This window comes from Ascidia mentula, chromosome 8 (genome assembly GCF_947561715.1).
Source record: "Ascidia mentula chromosome 8, kaAscMent1.1, whole genome shotgun sequence".
NCBI lineage: Eukaryota > Metazoa > Chordata > Ascidiacea > Phlebobranchia > Ascidiidae > Ascidia > Ascidia mentula.
Window position 1 is genome coordinate 7,610,452 of NC_138573.1, and position 20,039 is coordinate 7,630,490.

General features: G+C 38.8%; 2 protein-coding genes across 2 annotated transcripts; both read left to right on the forward strand.

The window, feature by feature from the left end:
* The first annotated feature begins 1 nt into the window (after position 1).
* Positions 2-10,921, forward strand: LOC145910848 (uncharacterized). The gene is made up of 26 exons (XM_082998059.1): positions 2-162; positions 296-492; positions 672-773; positions 842-985; positions 1,182-1,400; positions 1,483-1,701; positions 2,507-2,671; positions 2,811-2,989; positions 3,344-3,476; positions 3,602-3,802; positions 3,884-3,932; positions 3,998-4,102; positions 4,485-4,749; positions 5,025-5,143; positions 5,221-5,364; positions 5,810-5,911; positions 6,382-6,465; positions 6,523-6,715; positions 6,913-8,111; positions 8,434-8,592; positions 8,654-8,781; positions 9,112-9,231; positions 9,304-9,451; positions 9,766-9,899; positions 10,201-10,384; positions 10,454-10,921. The coding sequence occupies exons 1-26, from the start codon at positions 36-38 to the stop codon at positions 10,555-10,557; spliced, it is 4,923 nt and encodes a 1,640-aa protein (XP_082854185.1). The 5' UTR covers positions 2-35; the 3' UTR covers positions 10,558-10,921.
* A 552-nt stretch (positions 10,922-11,473) lies between these two features.
* On the forward strand, positions 11,474-20,009 carry LOC145910370 (tyrosine-protein kinase TXK-like). Its single transcript, XM_082997468.1, has 15 exons — positions 11,474-11,857; positions 11,930-12,025; positions 12,258-12,339; positions 12,703-12,864; positions 13,012-13,521; positions 14,142-14,233; positions 14,682-14,845; positions 15,019-15,156; positions 15,701-15,831; positions 15,912-16,043; positions 16,240-16,357; positions 16,690-16,855; positions 17,499-17,617; positions 17,809-17,954; positions 19,289-20,009. Exons 1-15 carry the CDS (start codon positions 11,720-11,722, stop codon positions 19,528-19,530), a joined length of 2,436 nt encoding a protein of 811 aa, XP_082853594.1. The 5' UTR covers positions 11,474-11,719; the 3' UTR covers positions 19,531-20,009.
* Positions 20,010-20,039: the final 30 nt, after the last annotated feature.

Here is a 20,039-nt window from a genome sequence, read left to right on the forward strand (position 1 = left end):
ACCTTCTATAAATGGATTGTATTAATTAAGTCATCATGATTGGTCCAGACAAAGAAATTAAAATATTGAAGAAAAGCCGTTTAATGCAAGTTAGTGAGTTCAACACAATGGTCAACAGTTTACAAAGATTTAAAGAAGATCTGGCTGTTAGAGCACTTACAGGTAATTTCAAGGTTTTTTTTAAACAAAAACTGTTTAACTTTGTATTTATGGATGGGTAAATAACAATGATATCGGGGACATGACAATAAAAACCAGTGATATTTTTACATTTGCCATTTTCATTGTCCAACAGGCAAGAAAAACATTCGAAGCCAAAAAACTCAAGACAGGGTGTTTTTTTCCGTGTTGGAAAAGATGTTGATGGAAGTATCTCATGAAACATCATCACTGAATGCTTCTCCACATGCAGCTGAGCAACAACTGCTGGCTCTACGTAAAGTATACATGTGGTTTCAGTCAAACAAGAATGTACTTGTGCGATCTGATGGGGTAAGTGTGTCATCACACACACAGTGTTAATTTTAGGAGTTTATATATGTATATATGTGCACAATATGTTTGGCTATCTTTGCTTCTGGTTTTTCCCCTTCAAAATATTAGCAATGTAGTATACAGTAGCTTACTAAGTTGGCTGTCGGGTATTTTTTAGTTATCGTTTTGTACTACAGTATTTTCCATCTGCTCGCAAGATCACAGAGGAAATTCACAGCAAAATAGCTAGAAAAAGGGTTGCAGCTGGTAAAAAGAGTGCCTTTGGTATAAAACTTAAGGTATGCGACTTTAATATTACAACTCCGGTGTAGCAGTTATTAATTACATAAATTTACTTACTTCAAAGACCATAGATGGGCACCTTGAAGAGCTACAAGCTTTACAGGAGGAAATAGCATCAAGCAGAAACATGGACACTGGTTCATCCATGTTTGCACCAAGTCCAACCCAGGATTTAACCAGTATTGATTCAACCACAACCAGAGACAAGGTGACTGTATTACATATATCAATAGGAATCAAAATGATAGTAAGTGTTTTGGTAATTCTCCATAAGTTGACAGAATTGTTAAACTAGTTTTTTTGTTGTTATGTGGTTTTACACATTTCAATTGCTTGGGTTGTCCTTTCCCTTTAATTAAACAAATTACAGGTTTACATTTTTACAACTCTGTTCTCCCTGATAGGGATTCTATCAAGAAGACATGGACTTTGCAAGGGAGTACATTGATCATGAATACTTCAGTAGCAACAGAGTAGAGAGAATAAACAGACCAATGACTGCCCCACCAAGAATGAAGAAAGTTACCAAACCTCCAACAGAGCCAATAGAAACAAGAGATATGACTCTTCAGTATGGGCTCAAGCCAATGTCAAGACCAAGACCTCAGTCAGCTCTCCATGAGGTAATTATTTGTACTGCAAATCTGTGCTGAAACCTTAGTAAAACCAAGTATCAAAAGCATTGCTTAAATTGTACGTTTTCAGGTAAAGCATGAACTTTCATGGGCCAAAATTTCACCAACACCTCTAGCAAAGCTGATAAATAAAAAACTCGAACCAGAAAAGGACCTTGACCAAAAGGTTAAGAAAATAGAAATCACAATTCCATCAGAACATGCCTCTGCTCCACCTTCATCTCCGGAGGTGATAACAGATCCAAACCGAATCGCCAAGCTGGTCATGTTTAAAGAATATTGTGTACAGGTTAGTACCTTAGTAAAGCCAAAAGTAGGGAGCATTTGTGATGTGATCCAATTCGTGACTATTAACAAAATGGTATTTGAAATATCGAAATTTCCTTACCATTTTTGTTGGAAAAATTGTATGGATATACCATTTGCCTTTCAGCTGTCTATTAAATGCTTTTTGCTGGTTTTGCCGCCAAAACCTGGCATCCCAACTTGTTTGTGTTGCGCGGACCTTTATTATGCTATCAAGTATTTCAACGCTTGTAAGCGTCGTTGCCCGCCCTTTCACTCCGCTCAGGCTATTATGCTCCACTCCGATATATTTGTTACCACTTCAGAGTGTTGTGTATTGAAGTGGTAGACGATGTGGATTGCTCTTTGTCTCGTTTTTTTACGGCGTCCTTATTGTGTCCAATACATTACGCTGCGCCGTATTTGAGCTTTGATTGTTCGCGTTTGGCATGACGTCAAAATCTAGGCTAATTTTGTCCTCGTAGCCTTTGATTACAAGTTTTCAAGAGCGTCATGCCGCTTACGTTGTTAACAATTGCGTTAAGTTAAAAAACTACTTTCCCCACCATACGACTCTTTTCAAAATTGAGTATAGATACAAGTTTTGTGTCACTGGAAGAAAACGCTATTTAACCCTTAATGACATCAATCACTCTGAAAACACAATAAATTGATGAAAGTTTTGCGCTTGATTATTTTTTTTGTATTTTTTTTTATCCAATTTGTCAATCAACCTTTTTTGCTAAGTGCTTTCATTTAAGTTTAAAATCGTAGGGCGCATGTCCATTCACATTTTATGTCGGTTACAGCACGCTGCGCAACAGGAAGGCTTCATGAAACAGTACGTCCACCACAAACACGCAACCCGACAACATTTCCTCGAGTTTCCGGAAAACCGAACCGAAACTGCAGTTCGCAAAACCGCTCGCAAACTTCATCACCAGAATCCTCACCGAACTTTCAGAACAAGAAAGGTAAAACATATTAATAATTAATTTGACAAAAAAATCGTGTAAAACATTCTTTGGTTGTTCTGCATGTTGAGAAAAACCTGATTAAAATGACTGGTTTGAAAACCGAATTTTAAGCTGGACTTATTTTTCAAATTTTAAGCCGGAAATGACTGAATACCAAGATCTTTCTTTGGAAGAATTTCTTAACAAAGATTCTCCAGCGATCGCGACCAGCCAAGACTTTACGGACAACATGGACTCTGCCAGGTCTAATTCGGCTCCAGCAAGATTAGTGCTCTCCAACGGCGCAGGGGATGCAAGCAACTCCACACGCCATCTGTACGTATTTTACTGTTTGTGTTCGTACATATGATTAATGACACGACATGCTGTCCATCGTGCACATGTATAATTATAATAATGTTACATCATAATGTAATAGTGCTATCCTGGGCCCAGCAATTTTATGTCCTAACACAATGAGCCCCGGTAATTTTTTGCCAAAACTGTGGACAGATGTCCCTTTTAAGGAAAGTGTTGTTGCTGTTCCTAATTTTGTGAGTTGCATACAGATGAGCCTACTGTTTCGGCCTTCAAGGTCTTATCAGTGCAGCTTGGTGGGACTATGGACAATCTGTATACCTAATATTTGCTTAATTTCCTATGTGTAAGTTTATGAAATTTTTAACCCAGCAATTTTCGAACCCCAAAGCCACCTGCTGCTAGATTGACAGTCGTGCAACCAAGACAAGAAAACGTCACCGTTTCATCAGTCTTCAATCTTGCCGACTGCACTGGCAAGAGAATGAACAACATCAAAGAGCAGGTGCGCTATGAGATAATATTTAGTTTCACAAAACTAATACCTGTTTTTGTTTGCTAAGACATAACTATATTTCAAGGCAAGTCTTTGTATATTTTTAAGTACATGTTATTTTGACCATAAATTAGGTGCTGTCGGCACCACAACATGGTTGGCGGTACCCCATGATTCCGATGGCCACCAGCGAGGAAGAACTTCCAAAATCTGCGTCAGGAGTTGTGCTTGCGCTTCATGATGGCGATAAAATTAAGCACAAAGTCCTCATACCTCTCAGCGCTGCAGAAAGTACAAAATCAGTCGAAGCTTTTACGGGGATTGGGGACAGAGAGGTGAATATTTTTCAACAATCTGTCTACTGTCATTCATACAAGCATACCGGTATAGTGGTTTATACTTGTTTTTTTTTGCAGGAAGAACTCGAAGCTCTTGGTGAATTGCATGGCAGGTACAACACACCACGTAAGGGATATGTTTTTTTTCACGTTTTTGGTGCCTATTAACGTTGACAGCTTGTTCTTTGTCAGGAGGTATATCTTCACGTGCAAAATCCGCCAAGAGTTTGACCTCCGAAGGTTCGGCGTCTCGCCCACTGACACGACCCCAGTCAACTCCACGTTATTTAACAGGAGGTATACGGTGATGAATTAAACCTGCGTTTATTACATAAATGTATGCGAATTAGACTGGCACTGGTAAACACAGTTTTGAGTTGAGATTTTGTATAAATGTAGTGGATTTTCAGTTAACATTTCTTGCCACATGTTCACGTGTACCGAAATAAAATATCCCCGCAGCATATTAGGTTGAAATCATCTGCTGTAAAAATATATATAAGCCAACACTTACGTATCCAAAGTAACTCACAGAGAGTGATTGACGATCAGCGTCGGTGGATCTTATGCTGATTCCTGTTGTCTGTATAACATTTTTCTCTTTAACCCAACACTTTTTTTTATTCCCAATGTTAATAAATATTAAGAAACCAATAAAAGAAAAAATACTCCTTCACAGTGACTGCAGTCTATCGTCAATTCAAGTCTGGCGCCCGCGCTCTTGCGGATGAAAACGTCATGGATGGCGAATATTACTATGACGGATACGATGTTCACGGTCTACGTAGTGCAGGAACAACTCGTGGACCGAGTCGACCGAGAACAGCAGCTTCTCTGGGATCCTACCCAGCTCAATCTGAAGTTTCTAAATCTATCGGGGCAGCCAGTCACCACTCGACGGGAACTTTGCGGCACCGATCTGTGGCTGAATCGATGCGAGTGAGGTAAGTTGCTGTTGTTTAAGAAAATTGGCAACATAATAAATTGACTTTCATCAGTACTGACCTTTTTTGCTTACAAATTAACGCGTGGATTGTGTTTAACCAACGTTTCGAATGCGGCGAGTGGCCATCAGGGTAATGGCCCTAGGGTTCCAATCCACGTTAATTTTTATGCCAAAAGGTCAACTTGCAATATGCCTGGCTACAGCATAAGCAGTTCAATAACACACGGAACTGCAGAAAATGGTATCAAAGTATACGCTGGGCCTTATTTGCAGGTCGGTCACCAAGTATCGCGACCGCGGTCCAGGTTCAGGGCGATCGTCAGCCAGCTCGTACGTTGCACAGCTAAGAGCCAAGCAAAGAGCCGGTGGTAACCTGCCTGTTCGTCCAACAGGTATACACGTTAGTTGCTCATGGTTACGCACCTTTTGTCCATGATCTCATTTTTATTTTTTTCCCTCTTCATCAAAGGAAGAAAAAAGAAACAAGAATCCGGATTTCACAGAGTCCAGGTGAACGAGACTCCAGCTTCTATCCCGCAACTCTCGTTTGTGAGCATCGTTGCACCGATGCACGTTCCCAGCGACCTCGTCGGCACAACTTACGCTCCTCCAGGTACATCTGTGTGGTCAACATGTTTCAGTGTATGCAATGCATTTTATTTCAGCACAGCACGACGTTTTAAGTTAAGACATAAATGAAATGTAGCGTGCGTTTGTAGGCGTTTTAAACTAAACATCTCGTGGTGACCACTTTCCAAAATTTCAGCTTTGTTGTTATTCATTCGAAAATAGTTATAATTTTAATAACGGTAAATGTTGTCTAGTACTTAGTTATCGTACCATTCCACGGATCGTACCACCACAAAGTGGATGAATCTGTTTGGCTAGCTTACCAGCTAATCAGCTGCAACAGTCAGCAGCTTCACTGAGAAGACTTTATATGTCTAAACATCAATGTGTGCCCTAACTGTGTGTATAACTCATTAAAGATTATGGCTCTTTTAAACATAGTTTAAAGGAAATGTAGCATTCCCTAATTATTTTTTCATCGTACACAGGCGGCGTTTACTGTGGCACCACGGCGGCGGTTGCCAAAGCAACCGACTACAAAGAGCTTGGCGTCGATGACTTGGACTTTGAAGAGGGCTTGAGTCTCGAGGGTAAGTCAATATTAATAACAAAGTATGAACACTGTTGTTGCATTGTAGCATTTTTGCCCTGGACTTAACCTTAACGAAAAGGCGCTTTGTGTCTGTGCCCATTCCAGTCTCAACAGTCCTATTTCTTTCGCCTGCTATAGTAATCGGCTCTTCATCATAGGACTTGTGTTAAATATTTTGAATGATGTTTTATGCTTTTCGCCAGCCCGTACAAGCAGCCCAGTTTGTTCCACTGATTCGTTGTAATTTGATCACATGTGCAAGAATGCTTAAAAATTAAACAACCTGACACATTTTGGGTTTTGAGATTTTGGGGTTTTAAGAAAAAAACACCTGTTAAGCAATAAAACTTGCATAATTCTTCCCAACGAGTCAAATAAAAAATAAATTGCTACACATTTTTAGTGCCCTTTTCTGTCAGTTAAATTTATGTTTTTCTTGCATTTATATTGCATAAGTGTTTGCTTTAGATTACCACAGTGTTGCAAAAGAAAAGGGCGCAGAAGAGCAAAGCGAAGGGGAACAAGACAACTGGCTCTCTAAATGGCTGAGCGGTGAGTGCAGTTAAAAATAAAACTTTGGGTCTTACGACATTTCTTTTGATATTGTAGGAGGACCGCTGGACGGCCTACAGAATGGGGATGAACACGGAGGCGCCGCGACTTACGCCGACCTCGTTAGTCGGGCGGCAATTATAGATTCATCAGACGAACGAACGTACAGTGATGAACAAGAGTCTTCCACCGATGCCGCTGCTCTACAGGTCGGCACTCCTGATCATTTGGAATTCGCACTTTCACCAAGGTTTGTGCTACCGCCAGTAAACAATATGGATTTTAGTAACGCTCAGAGGAATCCATGTTACAATCAGTGCATACACTAAGTATATAAATATTAAACAATTCCTTATAGAACGCTATATGCTATACGTAATTCAAAAGGAGTAATTTTTAACTATTTGTGTACATTACTTATCTCAAAGAATATTATCTTTGTCGCAGATCCGACCCTTTTCAATCCGAAGACCAACATGACGCTGGTGAATCGATGCTGCCAAAATCCACGTTTGCTAGGGAAGATCGCGGAGGTTCTTCTTCATCAGGGAAACTGACGATAGACGAGGCAAGCCCCAGATCCTCACTCTCGTCAATAGAAACGCACGGATCATCAGCTTCTGAAGAGGAGGAAGTCAGGGAAGATGATGAACAAGAAACAAGTATTATACATGATGAAGAGGATCAGGTTTCCAAGGAACAAGATCATGCTTCGGATATTGAGAATCCAGAGGATGAAGATCTGGCCTCGGAAACCACAAGCACAATGAGTCAGGATAGCCAAGGCTTGGATGTTGGTGATGTTGGTGGACAGGAAGAGGAAACGGTGGTTTTTAAAGTAGAGGAGATGAAGGTGGAAATCCAAGAAGCGGTACGTGAGGTGGTCGATGAGTTGATACTTTCCGTTCACGATTCCAAAGCGAATAAAAACGATGAGCCCCAACAAATGCGTAATGGAGACGTCATTGAAAAAGATCGTACAGTTCAGGAGCATGAAGAATTAGAAGTTACTGGAAGGTCAGAGAAAGTTGTGGACGATATTGCTGTCGATGATAAAGAAACGTCGTCGGATGAAGGTGACGCTGAGGAAGAAGAAGAAAATGAAGAAGAGGAAACTGGATCCGAGCGGCCTTCAAGCCGCAGCGACATTGCCGACTCTGAATCGTCGTTCGAGAGTGACCGAGAGATCATATACGACACAGTTGTGCCAATCAAGGTAATCATTACCCCAGCGAGGAAAGTTGAACGCCAACTGCAAAAGGAGAGAAACTCAGCTAAAGCGGAAAAGGACGGAAAAGAGATGATTCCGACTTCCCAAGACTCACCCAAGAGCTGTTCTGACTTAAATTCAACAAATACGGACACCACAAATACCCAGCGCGAAAAAGAGTCTTGCGACTCCGTAACGCCAGGCACAGAATCGAACGAATTACCAACAGTTTTATGCAGAGATAATGTGGATACACGCCTTATTACCAAGGAAGAAATTGATGCTGTAACGGCGCTCTCTCGTCCAGCCTCTGGTCGACCAATACCAGACGAAAAGGAAGTCCGGGACCCGTTTGTAGACATGGTTGCTACCACAAGGCAAAGGCAGATACAGCGAGGCGTGGACGTCCAAGCAATTTTTAGCGGCAGTTCACAAGGTGGGTAAAGTTTTCAAAACACGATTATGCCTACTGGGCAATATGACAAAAATATTTCGAAAAAAATTGCGCGAAAGCAACGAAAGTGTTCAATGTGACATATATGTAATGGTCTCTTGAACTGATACGAGCTGCACAAACATTGGTTTCAATCTCATTGCTTCAAAACCAAAAACGTGCATGCGGATCATCCAACTTATAGTCGTTATTATTGAAGACTTAAATCTACTTTAAGGAAACCCTTTCTGCGGAATGAAAGTCCTCAATAAAAAAGCCTGTACAAATGTTGCTATTACTAACTACTTCCATCAACTCTTTTCAGGTGCCGAAACGAATAAAAGCATCGAAGTGGAAAAATGTGAAGCGGAAGCAGCGCTAAAAATGCAAAGAGCTTACAGAAGGCATCTTTCCAGACGAAGAGCGGCAAGGAAATGCCAAGGAATGAGCCAAGAAACGCTTGAATGGGCTCGCTCTTACAAAGGTACCTGGCGAATGCTCACACTTTAGAATTAGGGATAATCGTGTGGTTCGTTTTTCAACAGCATTGTTGAAGGAAAAGAGCGAAAGGCGAAAGCAGCGCCTTCAAGACTCCAGAAACAGTTTACGGACGGCTGAGCGCCGCGAGATGCAGCGAATAAACAGAGTTGGACCGCATCACGCTGTATACGAAGTAAGTCCATGTTCGTCCTAATTACTTTCTAATTGTTCTCAAGCGGCCCAAAGTTGCACGAACCTAATAAACTTTCTTGAAGAATCCAGAAACTACAGTTCAAATCAAGGAAAATAATTTGGTCGTTTCACTATGTTATGAATTTTTGTTGTCAAATGAAAACGGCCAAAACGGTCTTCACGTACACAGACCTAAAAATTTGTGCTGCTATCTATTGTAATCTGCGGCAATCCATTTAGTCCTCAAGGATGTCAGTGCCACGGTGTTTAAAATCACCATCGCTGAAGATTTCTTCACTTTCTGCATGATTTTAAATTTTCGATGTCCCAGGTATTTCATCCTGAACCCGAACTTCCCGACAGCGAAGTGATCCAAGACAGCGCGGTGGAAATACAGCGATATATTCGTGGTTGGTTGATGAGAAACCAACTCGGCCGCGTGCGAGAGAAAGTATATAAAAGCATTATAAACTTTTGATTGTTTTGACGGAAATTATAACAATTGATTATTAACAAAACTAAGGTCAAGCATATGGGATTGCCTGGAATGGATTACGCGGTGGACGAATATCGCAGAATTTTGAAGCGAACGCAGGAACGTCATGGCCAAATGCACCCTTCCTTGTTTTTGACATACGAGGAACTGGAAAGTTATTTGGACCAAAAGAAGAGTTAGTAATTCCTTTTGGTTGTGGTTTTACCGTTGCGTGGTCACAGTTGTGGCATTTGGGCCAAGTTGCTTGTCAAAAACTTATAGAATATTTACTGTGTGATTAAAGAATGAAAAACTGGATCAATTTAAAAACCAAAGACCCTGGCAGACTGTCGATCGCACACCGTATCGATATGATTATATATTAAATTCCACAAAGTGTCTGTGGACAGGTCAGATGGTGGATGTTTATTAAAACAAATATATTTCGCCTAAAAAAGGCATCATCAGTTTCTCCAACTGCCTAATGGAAAAAGAATATTTACTGCTTAGAATTCGAGATAATGTTCAAAAAGCGCCAATTTTGGAATGAGATGGAGTCAAATGAATTGGCGGCTTTTTTCAACGACTGTGGATTGTACCCGTCGAAAGAAGAAATTTCAGTTGCATGGGATTCTGTGAGAAAGGTGTTTTATATATTATTATTTTCTAAACAAGGTTTTACAGTAAATGGTATATAGGTCTGTAATGAATATGAGCAGATGCATTTTACTCCAGGGGCGGTTTTATCAACTGATCTTTATTAACATACTGCAACCGAAAAACACTTTTGTTATAACCATTGAACTGTAGTAGACTATACAAACAATGTTCCACCAGCATCGAGTAGTAGTTTGCCTACATCTGCCATATAGACTATAGTTTTCAACCAGGTTATTATCTTGGCAGCAGCCTGTAGCAAAACTGTTTCCTGATATTCATCTATAGAGCCGTGATATTAACCGTGAACGAAGGAAAATGAAATCTAAAACCGCAATGACCGTTGATGATGTTTTGGAAGTTGCATTCTACATTTACGTGCCAGACGGTGCCAGAATGGACGTGGGGCACACGCGTTCTTCAACCTGGTTAAATCCCGTTGTAGATGGGAAGGAGGGCCTAAAACTTCGCGGTATGTGACTTGTCTGTGGAATCATAACATTTTCCAACTCAAAGAAAACATGCACTCTTTCTTTTTTAGAACACGATGATCGCGATCAATATCTCGAAGAAGCCGATATTGCTAAAGTCGGAAAGTTGGTCGCCCAGACCTACAAAGAACGTAACGATGCCGCAAACGAGTAGATTTTTTGTGACTTTTGTCATCACTTTGTTTAGAATTACCTTACGTACCTATTCTTGGGGTGGAATTGGCCAATAGATTGGACATTAATCCTGGGTGCATGTGGACATTTTGCGGTCACATGCTAAATTATGAGCTAAAATCATGTTCCGTTTCCTTGTAGTTGGCTATCTGGTGTTATTATTATTTTTTTTCCCAAACAAGTCCATATGTAAGTCGCTCACTTTTTAATGTGTGCTTTCTGTCGCGTATGATGCCATACTAGGCCACCTTCAGTTGCAAGAACCAACTCAAGTGGTTTGTCGATATTTCTTGCAAATGCATGCAGCTTTCTTCGATAAGTTTTGCATTGCATTTAATTTTACAATAAAAAAAATAAAAATAAGAGTTGACCTGTACCTTGTGGTATTAGGGCTACAACTAAAAAGTAGTGAAGTTTAATTTCCGAATAGTACTGAGCTACCGTATGTTAAAAAATAATGCGGAAGTTTGATGACCGCTGATGCGTAACGGAACTAGTTGCGGCGTAAAAATAAACAAATTGGAAAGTATAACTGGTCGGATGCGAAACAGTCACTTTTATAACAAAATGTGGTGTTGTAGCAGTATTCCGTTAAGTTTAAGGTCAACTTATGCTGTGTCTAGCTTTATAAAGCATCAGAGTAAGTCAGAAGCCATAAAACTAAAGCTAAACGTATTGACTACAGATTGTATTTTTACTAGCCTTGCATCAGTTTATTGTGTGATCACTGACTCAACTTTATTGATTTGGGCATAACTGAGGCCGAAGTTGGTAGCAACGTAATGGTAACATTGTGATTAAGCATATTGGTGAAAATAAAGCTGGTTCTTTAGAGTAACTAATAATACAATTTGTGTCAGAAATGCAACAATGTTCCTTTTAAGTAAATCAGAAAGTGTATTTTTCACATGTGTCACCTTTCCGTATAGACTCTTAAGTAAGCACGTTGTATTGTTTACTTAAACTCACAGCACTGTGAAACATAACAAGATTGTCGACTATGTAAATACAAAACCAGGAAGAACCAATTGATCTCATTGGTCTGTCTAGTTTTATCATGTAACAACACTTCTGTGGGAAAGGCAAACAGAAGAACAAAATAATTGGATTTGACAACAAACTGGATATAAAAAAACTGCAGAATGGGGGAACAAGAACTGAAAGTAGGCATGATGACAAAACGTGCGCAACAGAAGAAAAGCATTGGCCCAACAAACTACAAGGAGAGAGTTTTTGTTTTAACCCCAATGAAGTTGTCTTACTATGAAGGCTCCATTGAGGTTAGTATGTTACACTGAGGAAAGAGCACTTATATAATAAACTAAAAAAATCTTGTTTTCATTTGCATTTAGCAACGAGGGAAAATAAAAGGAAGTCTCAGCATAAACAACATAAACTTCGTTGGAAATATTAATGACAGTAACTTACAAGGAACCAACACTTTTCAGGTTTGTGACTGCTATATGCGTTGCTTGGAAGATAAAAATTGTGATGACTTTTTGAACTGTTTGAACATCACAATCCACAGTCCCATTAAATTTTGTTCATTTAACATAATCAATGCTTACTCAGGTAAATTATTTGACCTCTGTCATGTTTAAAGAGTGAAATTGATTGATATTTTATTTATCACACTGTTTATTATATTTATATACATAATTTAGTAAAAACTTGTTTTAGATATGCTACAATGACTGTTACTTGTACTGCTGCCCAAAAATACGCCGTGAGAGAGATGAATGGATAACAGCAATTAGACAAGGTAACAATAGATGTTGTAGACTAGTGCTTCCCAACCTTTTTCAGTTCGCGACCCACTTTTAATGCAAGTTTTATTTTAAGACCCACAATGAGATATGACTGAAATGAAAAACAATTTATTGAAAGAAACAATGTATACACATGCAATTTTCGTGATCTAATAGAAAACTGTAACATTGAGAAATGCTTGGCGACCCACCTGAAATAGCTTCGCAACCCACCAATGGGTCGCGACCCACTGGTTGGGAAGCACTGTTGTAGACTGTATTACTTATTTTATCTTTACTTGAGGAATATAAAGTATATACTTTGCTTAAGTAATAACTTATTTACAACTTTTAAAGTTTCTCAAATATTCCATTAGCATGCATGAATCAAGGAGTCGTCATTAAACATATGCATCACCCGAAAATATTCAGCAATGGAAAATGGCAGTGTTGTCAGAAAACTGATCGGAATACACAGGGGTGTCAAGCCTACCAAGATTCTAGTCACTTGGGTGATGAATTTGCCTCACAATTTTCAGGTGTGTATTTCAGCCAACTTGCACGCGTTTTTGTAAATTTATATACATAGCTTTTAACCATACTCGGTTGAAAGGTGAATCTTGCTTTGTGGTTTGCATTTCATGAAAAAAACTAACATGAAACACATGTGAATACTTTACCTAAAGGAGCACAAATGATGCCACCTTCATTTGGCAATTTTGGGCAAAGGAGGAACACTTTTGATTCAGCGCCTGTCGCAACACTTGGCCCAAAGTTGCCACCTTACCCTTCTGGTAAACAATGGAATATGCAGTCTAACAATGACACTCCACCACCTGTTACCCCACGGCCAAACAACAGGTTAAACAATACCTGGAATAAGCCATCTGCTGCACCAGCTCCACCAACAGCACCCAAGCCTTTTGCCTTGATTCCACCCAATAAATCCAGTGGAAATTCTCAATGGCCAAGGACAAATGTGCAAGCAAGCAGCCCTCAAGAACCAATGGGGATTGCAAATGTTTTAAAGAAATCTTACACAAGCCAGGGTGGTTATCACTCAGGTGATGCGGCCAAATTTAATAACGAACCAGAAGTTAAATCTTATGGTGCCAACACCCAGTATCCTAGAAGTCAGGCCTCAGGATTTCAAATTGCTGCAGCAAAAAGTTATGAGCCTGCATTTCACCAACAAGGTAGATTTTCAAGACTGGTAGAATGCAGTTCCTTGGTTGCTAATTAAGTTTTGCATGAAGCGGAATGGCATGATAATTATTATTTTCTAATTTTTGTCAATCATTGCTGTAAGAAAGAAATGTTTTTTTCTTTATCAGTATTTGATAATTTTGAATAGTTTTCTGATCAATTTTGTAACATTATAAGTGTGTAAACATGCCATTTTCTGGGCAATCATTTTTTTGACAGAATAATAAATATAAACTAAAGTCCAAGTTGTATAAATATGTCCAAATTGTTTTGACAAGTTGTAATGAAAACTTTGTTCCAGAAATCTTAAATTACCAAAATGCCTGAAATAAATATATAAATGGAGAAGTATATGCATCATTAACATGACCAGTAAAATGAAGCTTACATGCCCCATAAGCCATGTCTGCACAGTAAACTCACAGGAAGTAACATGTAATTACTCATTGCACTGACTGTGGCAGTCTTTGACAATAAAAAAAGAACATCCCACACTTCCAAATATGTTGCCATTCCTGTTTGTTTTTGCTTCCGCTTTGCTAATTGCTTTGATTGCTTGTTAAGTGTATTTATTTTTATTGTCAGCTAAACCAAAATCTTTTGCATAAAGCGAACATGGTTCAACATAGTGCTTCACCCCCACCTCCACCAACAACTGACTTGCCTGGTTCCAAGATTGTTACTGCAATATATGATTTTGAGGTTAGACATTGACTTCATATACTATTCTGCAACACTACAAATCTTAACATATATCTGCTATCTGTGTAGATAATTGTTAAACTCATCTAGCAAGCCCCAAAAAATCGAGAAAATAAATCCTGCTCCTTCCTCAAAATGTATCAGATCATTCCCATTTTAAATACCTAAATATAGGGATTATGAGAAATAATGTATAAAATAGATAACAAAAAAACAGTTGTTATCACTGACCACTACATGCTGTGGACAAACCACACAAACTTGTATGTATGTAAATCATTGCATATCCAGTCCGTGCAGTTCGAAAGCTTAGTTGGTAACTTGGTGCAGATAAAAACAGCCATTGACATTCCTCACTTAAAATTTGAACTATAAAATATATATTTTTAAGTTACAATTCAAAAAATCACCAACCCCAGTTTATTGAATTGATTTATGTGTGTTACAGCCACAGGAACCAGGCGATATACATCTGAAAGCAGGTGAATCATATACTGTGCTGGACACAAGTCGACCCCACTGGTGGAGAGTACGTAATCAGAACAGGGAGGAAGGTTATGTCCCCGCGAACTACTGCAAGGAGCAAAGGGGGGATGGATTGGAAATGCAAGAGTAAGCTGTAATGTATTGATGGAAGTGCACTTGTATTGCAATATTATGGTTTTCTCCCTGAAATCAGCCCTTTTCCAAAGCCACTTACTTCACAATTAAACCCACAATATAAAGAGACATCTGGTCCAAACACGGATTAGCAGGGAAATGAAACAGATATCTTTGCTTCACAGTTGGTTTCAGAAGGATTTGTCTCGACAACGAGCTGAGATGCTTCTGAAGCAAGATGGCAAAGAAGGAAGTTTCATTATTAGGAACTCCTCACAGCCATCAGTTATCTACACACTATCAGTTGTTTCGAAGGGCGGAATGTAAGTACGGTAGTGGGTTTTGGGCTTCTGTGGGAAAACTGAAGACTGTTTGTTTAGCATTGGGTCAGATGCCTTGGCTGAAGTTGTTTGCTTTAAAAAGTGAAACTAATACCTTAGCAACAGTTGTGTAATTTGTATTCAAACATGTACATGTACTGTAACTTCTTTCCACACGTGAAACTTTAGATATCCAATTATCCCTTTAAGTACTGTTATTTAACTCCGTAATGCAGATATTGTTTTAAATTAAATCCTCCAAAATAGGTTTGGCATGTTGCACTTTAGGTTGTTGTCTGCACTATGAGAGCTTCAATGGGAGCGAAGAACAACTGTATTTTTTGTGGAAAGCATTTTTTTGGTTGGTTAATCAACCGATTAACAAATTGTTGAAACACCTATTGTGGTGCAATTGTGTTCTTTAATTACTGACACTGAAAACAAACGTTAAACACATAAATCCCGCTACTGTTTTGCATGTACTTTGTGAAAGCAAATCAATTCAATGTACTCAAATGTGACCATGATGGTGACACTTGTTTTTTAGGGTTAATGGCCAACCAATCCTTAAGCATTACCATATTCGAAAAAACCAACAAGGCCATTACTACCTTTCCGAAAAGCATGCTCACCCTGATATTATGTCCCTCATCAATTATCATAAATACAATGCTGGAGGTGAGTTTCTTACTTGATGGGAGTATGCCAATTAGTATGTTTTGCTTGTAGGATCTTAACTGTATGTAAATGATTTTTAGGCTTGGTTACAAGACTACGGCAGGCACCACAGGCCTTTCAACGAACTGAGAAACCCATTACGCACCTGTTCAGTGACTCGAGGTGGGAAATTGATGTCACTGAACTGACTTTTGACAAAGAACTGGGAAGTGGTAAGTGGTTTAGTGGTGTTGGAAGTTTACAATCACATTTACTATCAACATATATTTAACTAAATGCAAAATACACAAATATTTTTTACATTTATTTGAAAACAAATTGCCACAAAGGGAAAATTTATATGTATCGGCAAACAAATTTATTTTGTAAAAGCAACTTCTTCTACTAACACAGTTTTTGCAATTAAAGGCCAATTCGGTGTTGTGCGACTTGGAAAGTACCGAGGCAAGATAGATGTGGCCCTGAAGATAATGAAAGAGGGAACAATGGAGGAAGATCAGTTTATTGAGGAAGCAGAATTCATGACGTAATTTAGTCGTTTCTGTAAACTGAATCTTGTATTTTTCGTTGCTACGAGCTGAAGTAGGTTCAGGGAGGGGCCACATTATACCCATCTGCTTCCTTAATTTGTATTTGTCGAATACATGTGTGTGTAAAAAAATCTTTCCAAGGGTTAATTAAAGGAATATCCTTGTAATAATAACAATAAGCAAAAAATATGGTTTTATTCAAAGTTATTACATTTTTCAAATCATGTCCACCCGGTATTTTATATTTTCTCATTAAGGTAGATACTTTTTGTTTAATTGTTGCAGTGTTTATTTTGACAGTGTGTTTTACGTTTTAAATCTTGCCCAGGAAACTGGATCACCCGAATTTGGTGAAGTTGTATGGCGTAGTCACAAAACAAAGACCAATCTGCATTGTCACTGAATTCATGGAGGAGGGTTGTCTGCTTGACTTTATCAGGAAGAATCATTACCTGCAGAATCACCCTGAAACGTTGCTTGACATGTGTTTCCAGGTAAAGTACTAGACCCACAGACACAATTGATACACAAACACTGACAAAATGAAAATTACCAGTTGGCAATGTGAGACGTTACAAGTCTGTGCCTCTAGACAGGCCATTGTTTAACATTGTGACAAATGTGAAAGTGATTGCTTCATCAAGGCATATTTTGAACAACACCAGTTTAGTATGTGATTTTGTGTTCCAGTCTAAATCAACTGTAATTTCACACACAGTATGTGTCGACTGATGTTGGCAACCACCCAAGCAAATGTAATTTTTTCCCCTTGATACATTTATACAACTTTTCCTAACTCTTGGATATTAATCACGCTCTGATGTCTTGGTAAGTTTCAATCTGTGTGCTTATACTTCCTGGAACAAACAAGCTGTGAAACTTTCGACTGAGCACATTTTTAAATACGGACACTTAAAGCAGTGGTTCTAAGAACTTTCTATTCATATAACCTATATATATCTCAAATAAAAAACATATTTATGGATTGTTTTATTGTTATGTGGTCTATTAACTAGTCTTAAATTGGAGATATTTAGTGTTAAATTAACACTCATATCCAAAGCCTTTCAAATTGTGCCCAATGGTTAAGAACCACATCCTAATACTTTGAATGATGTTGACAAATGATATTGTTAGGTTTGTGATGCGATGAAATATCTGGAGAGTATCAACACAATACACAGGGACCTGGCTGCTCGAAACTGTCTTGTGGGAAAAAATTTGGTCATCAAAGTGGCAGACTTTGGCTTGTCAAGGTTTCAGTAGTCTTAAATTTTTTTTTTTATTAAAATTTAGTACTTAAATTTGTTTAAGATCTGTGTATATCATAACTACTTCTAACTGGACTGTTTTGGGTTTTCACTGAGCAGAATAAAACTTTTTTACAAACCACCAATGCCAATGCAACAAAAGTTACTAGAAAATTTTGACTGTTCTTCTTGCACAGGTTTGTGTTGGATGATGAGTACATGAGTTCCATGGGCAGCAAGTTTCCTATTAAGTGGGCTGCACCAGAAGTTCTGAATTACACTAAATTTAGTTCTAAATCTGACGTATGGGCCTTTGGTGTACTGATGTGGGAGCTGTTTACAGGTTGGTGTCATGCAGTTTTTACCACGGACGTATTGAAACTTTCCTCCTCTGTCCACATTTTTTTAAACCACAACAATAATATAAACAATGCCAAGCAAGATAACTTCCAAATAATCCTTGAAGTTCTGGTCCTGTTGTAACCTACATTCTTTTGAGACAGTTTTGTTTGTGAGCTGCAGACAGTGCACACTGTTTCAACCCATAAGATCTCATCGGTGTGGGTGGTTGCATACAGTGGCGAATCTGGGGGGGTGTTTAGGTGTCAGAACACCCCCCTCAGCATTTTGGCACATTTTTTTGTGGGGTGTGAAAGTGCGAATAATTCCCCGTTACGCAGAAACGAACACTACGGTCAAGTGTTCGTCCTCGCTGTTTCTTTGTTTCTCGGTCGCGCGCGCTGCATTCACGCGGCGATGACTCTTATGAAACAATCGTTTATTGTGCCGGTGGTCAATAACTCGTCAACAATACTGTTTTCGAAAGCGCGGCCTTATAAGTTTATTCATTTATGCTACAATTTCTACACAGAAGCCATACTCTGTAAGAGTTGTAATTGTTTGACAAAATTGCACCAAAATAAATGTAGCTAAACGAGTATTTTCTATTTCGTCTGTTTTTTTTAAATATTTCGCAGATTATCTACTGCTAAAACATCGATGTGTATTTGATGATGCAAGACCACGTACTAGACCTAGACCATTACATATTTGTTTATAGAGCGGAGGGTCGAAATTTTTTTGGGAATTTCCCAATTTTCCGCTGTAAACTAAGGCTAATTAATGGAGCATTGCAAAATACGAACGCCAGTGTTGGCGCGAATCGTCAAATAAACGGTGGCTTCCTGGCTTTCGCAATTGCGGAACACTGCGGAACACTCGATGTAAGTTTTTGCGGTAGTGCTTGCGCCGTAGTTTTGCTACCACGACTTTAAAGGAAAGGTTTAAATATACGTGTTATCTAAAAGGAATTAAATGTGGGCCTATGTTATCAAGAAAACATACAAATAAAAACTATGTTGCATGCGGTGGCCTTATATTCCTCTTTGCACATTTGCGAGCGCTAACAGTTGTTTTCAACATGCGTAATATAGGCAACGTGTTCAACAACTAAACTGGTTTCCACCGAGATTTGGACAAAAAATTACAGCATGATAAATGTCCGAAAAAAAATTGTAACCGCATCTAACGGCTTCATTAATTAGGTACCGAAACCGAACACCCCCCTCATATTTTTTCTAGATCCGCCACTGGTTGCATATTACATATTTAGTTCTATTATGAAAGCTACTTCAAAAGTGATGCAAAATCTGCAGCGCTGTTTTTTTTTCCCAACAGGCGGAAAATCACCATATCGAGGATTAAGTAACACAGAGGTAGTGGAAAAAGTGGCACTTGGCCATAGACTGGAAAGGCCACAGAACTGCCCTCATGAAGTTTACAGTCTGATGTTAAAGACTTGGGATTTGGAACCAGATAATCGCCCTTCCTTTGAATCACTCTATCTTACATTTCATGATCTCACAGATACTGTAAATGCTTCTGTTGTTCCAGAGGGCATGTATGATGCTGGAAACTAAACCCAACTCAATCTACTTGTTTTCAGGTTTTAGTAGTAAATCAGCACTTACAATGGGAATTGTATCATTGTTACACCAGCTTGTGTTTTTTCATCAGTGGTCGTATGTAATGTATCGTTTTGGATTGCTGTACTTTTTGAATGCGAATAACTTCAAATAATGACAGTAACATTGCTGAGGTACACTTTCCTATGCACAGTCAGCATTTCTTCAAGCCTTTGCTTTATGCAGCACTTTTCATCTTATCGTACCTTGAGGTACCAAGTCTATTTGCATTGCAACATCTACCACAATTTTAGAAGACCGCTTGCTTGTATGAAAGTCTACATATACCTAGACAGTGGGTATCATGTAACAGTTTTGTTCCTTCTGACCAATTTTGTATGTTTTTATTTTCTGAACCATGTGGAATAACAGGATAACGCACATTTTTTTGCTATTTATTGTTGAGTGATGTCAAGTGCAAAAATACATTTCTATCAGCTGTGTACAATTGTGGAAGAGTTACG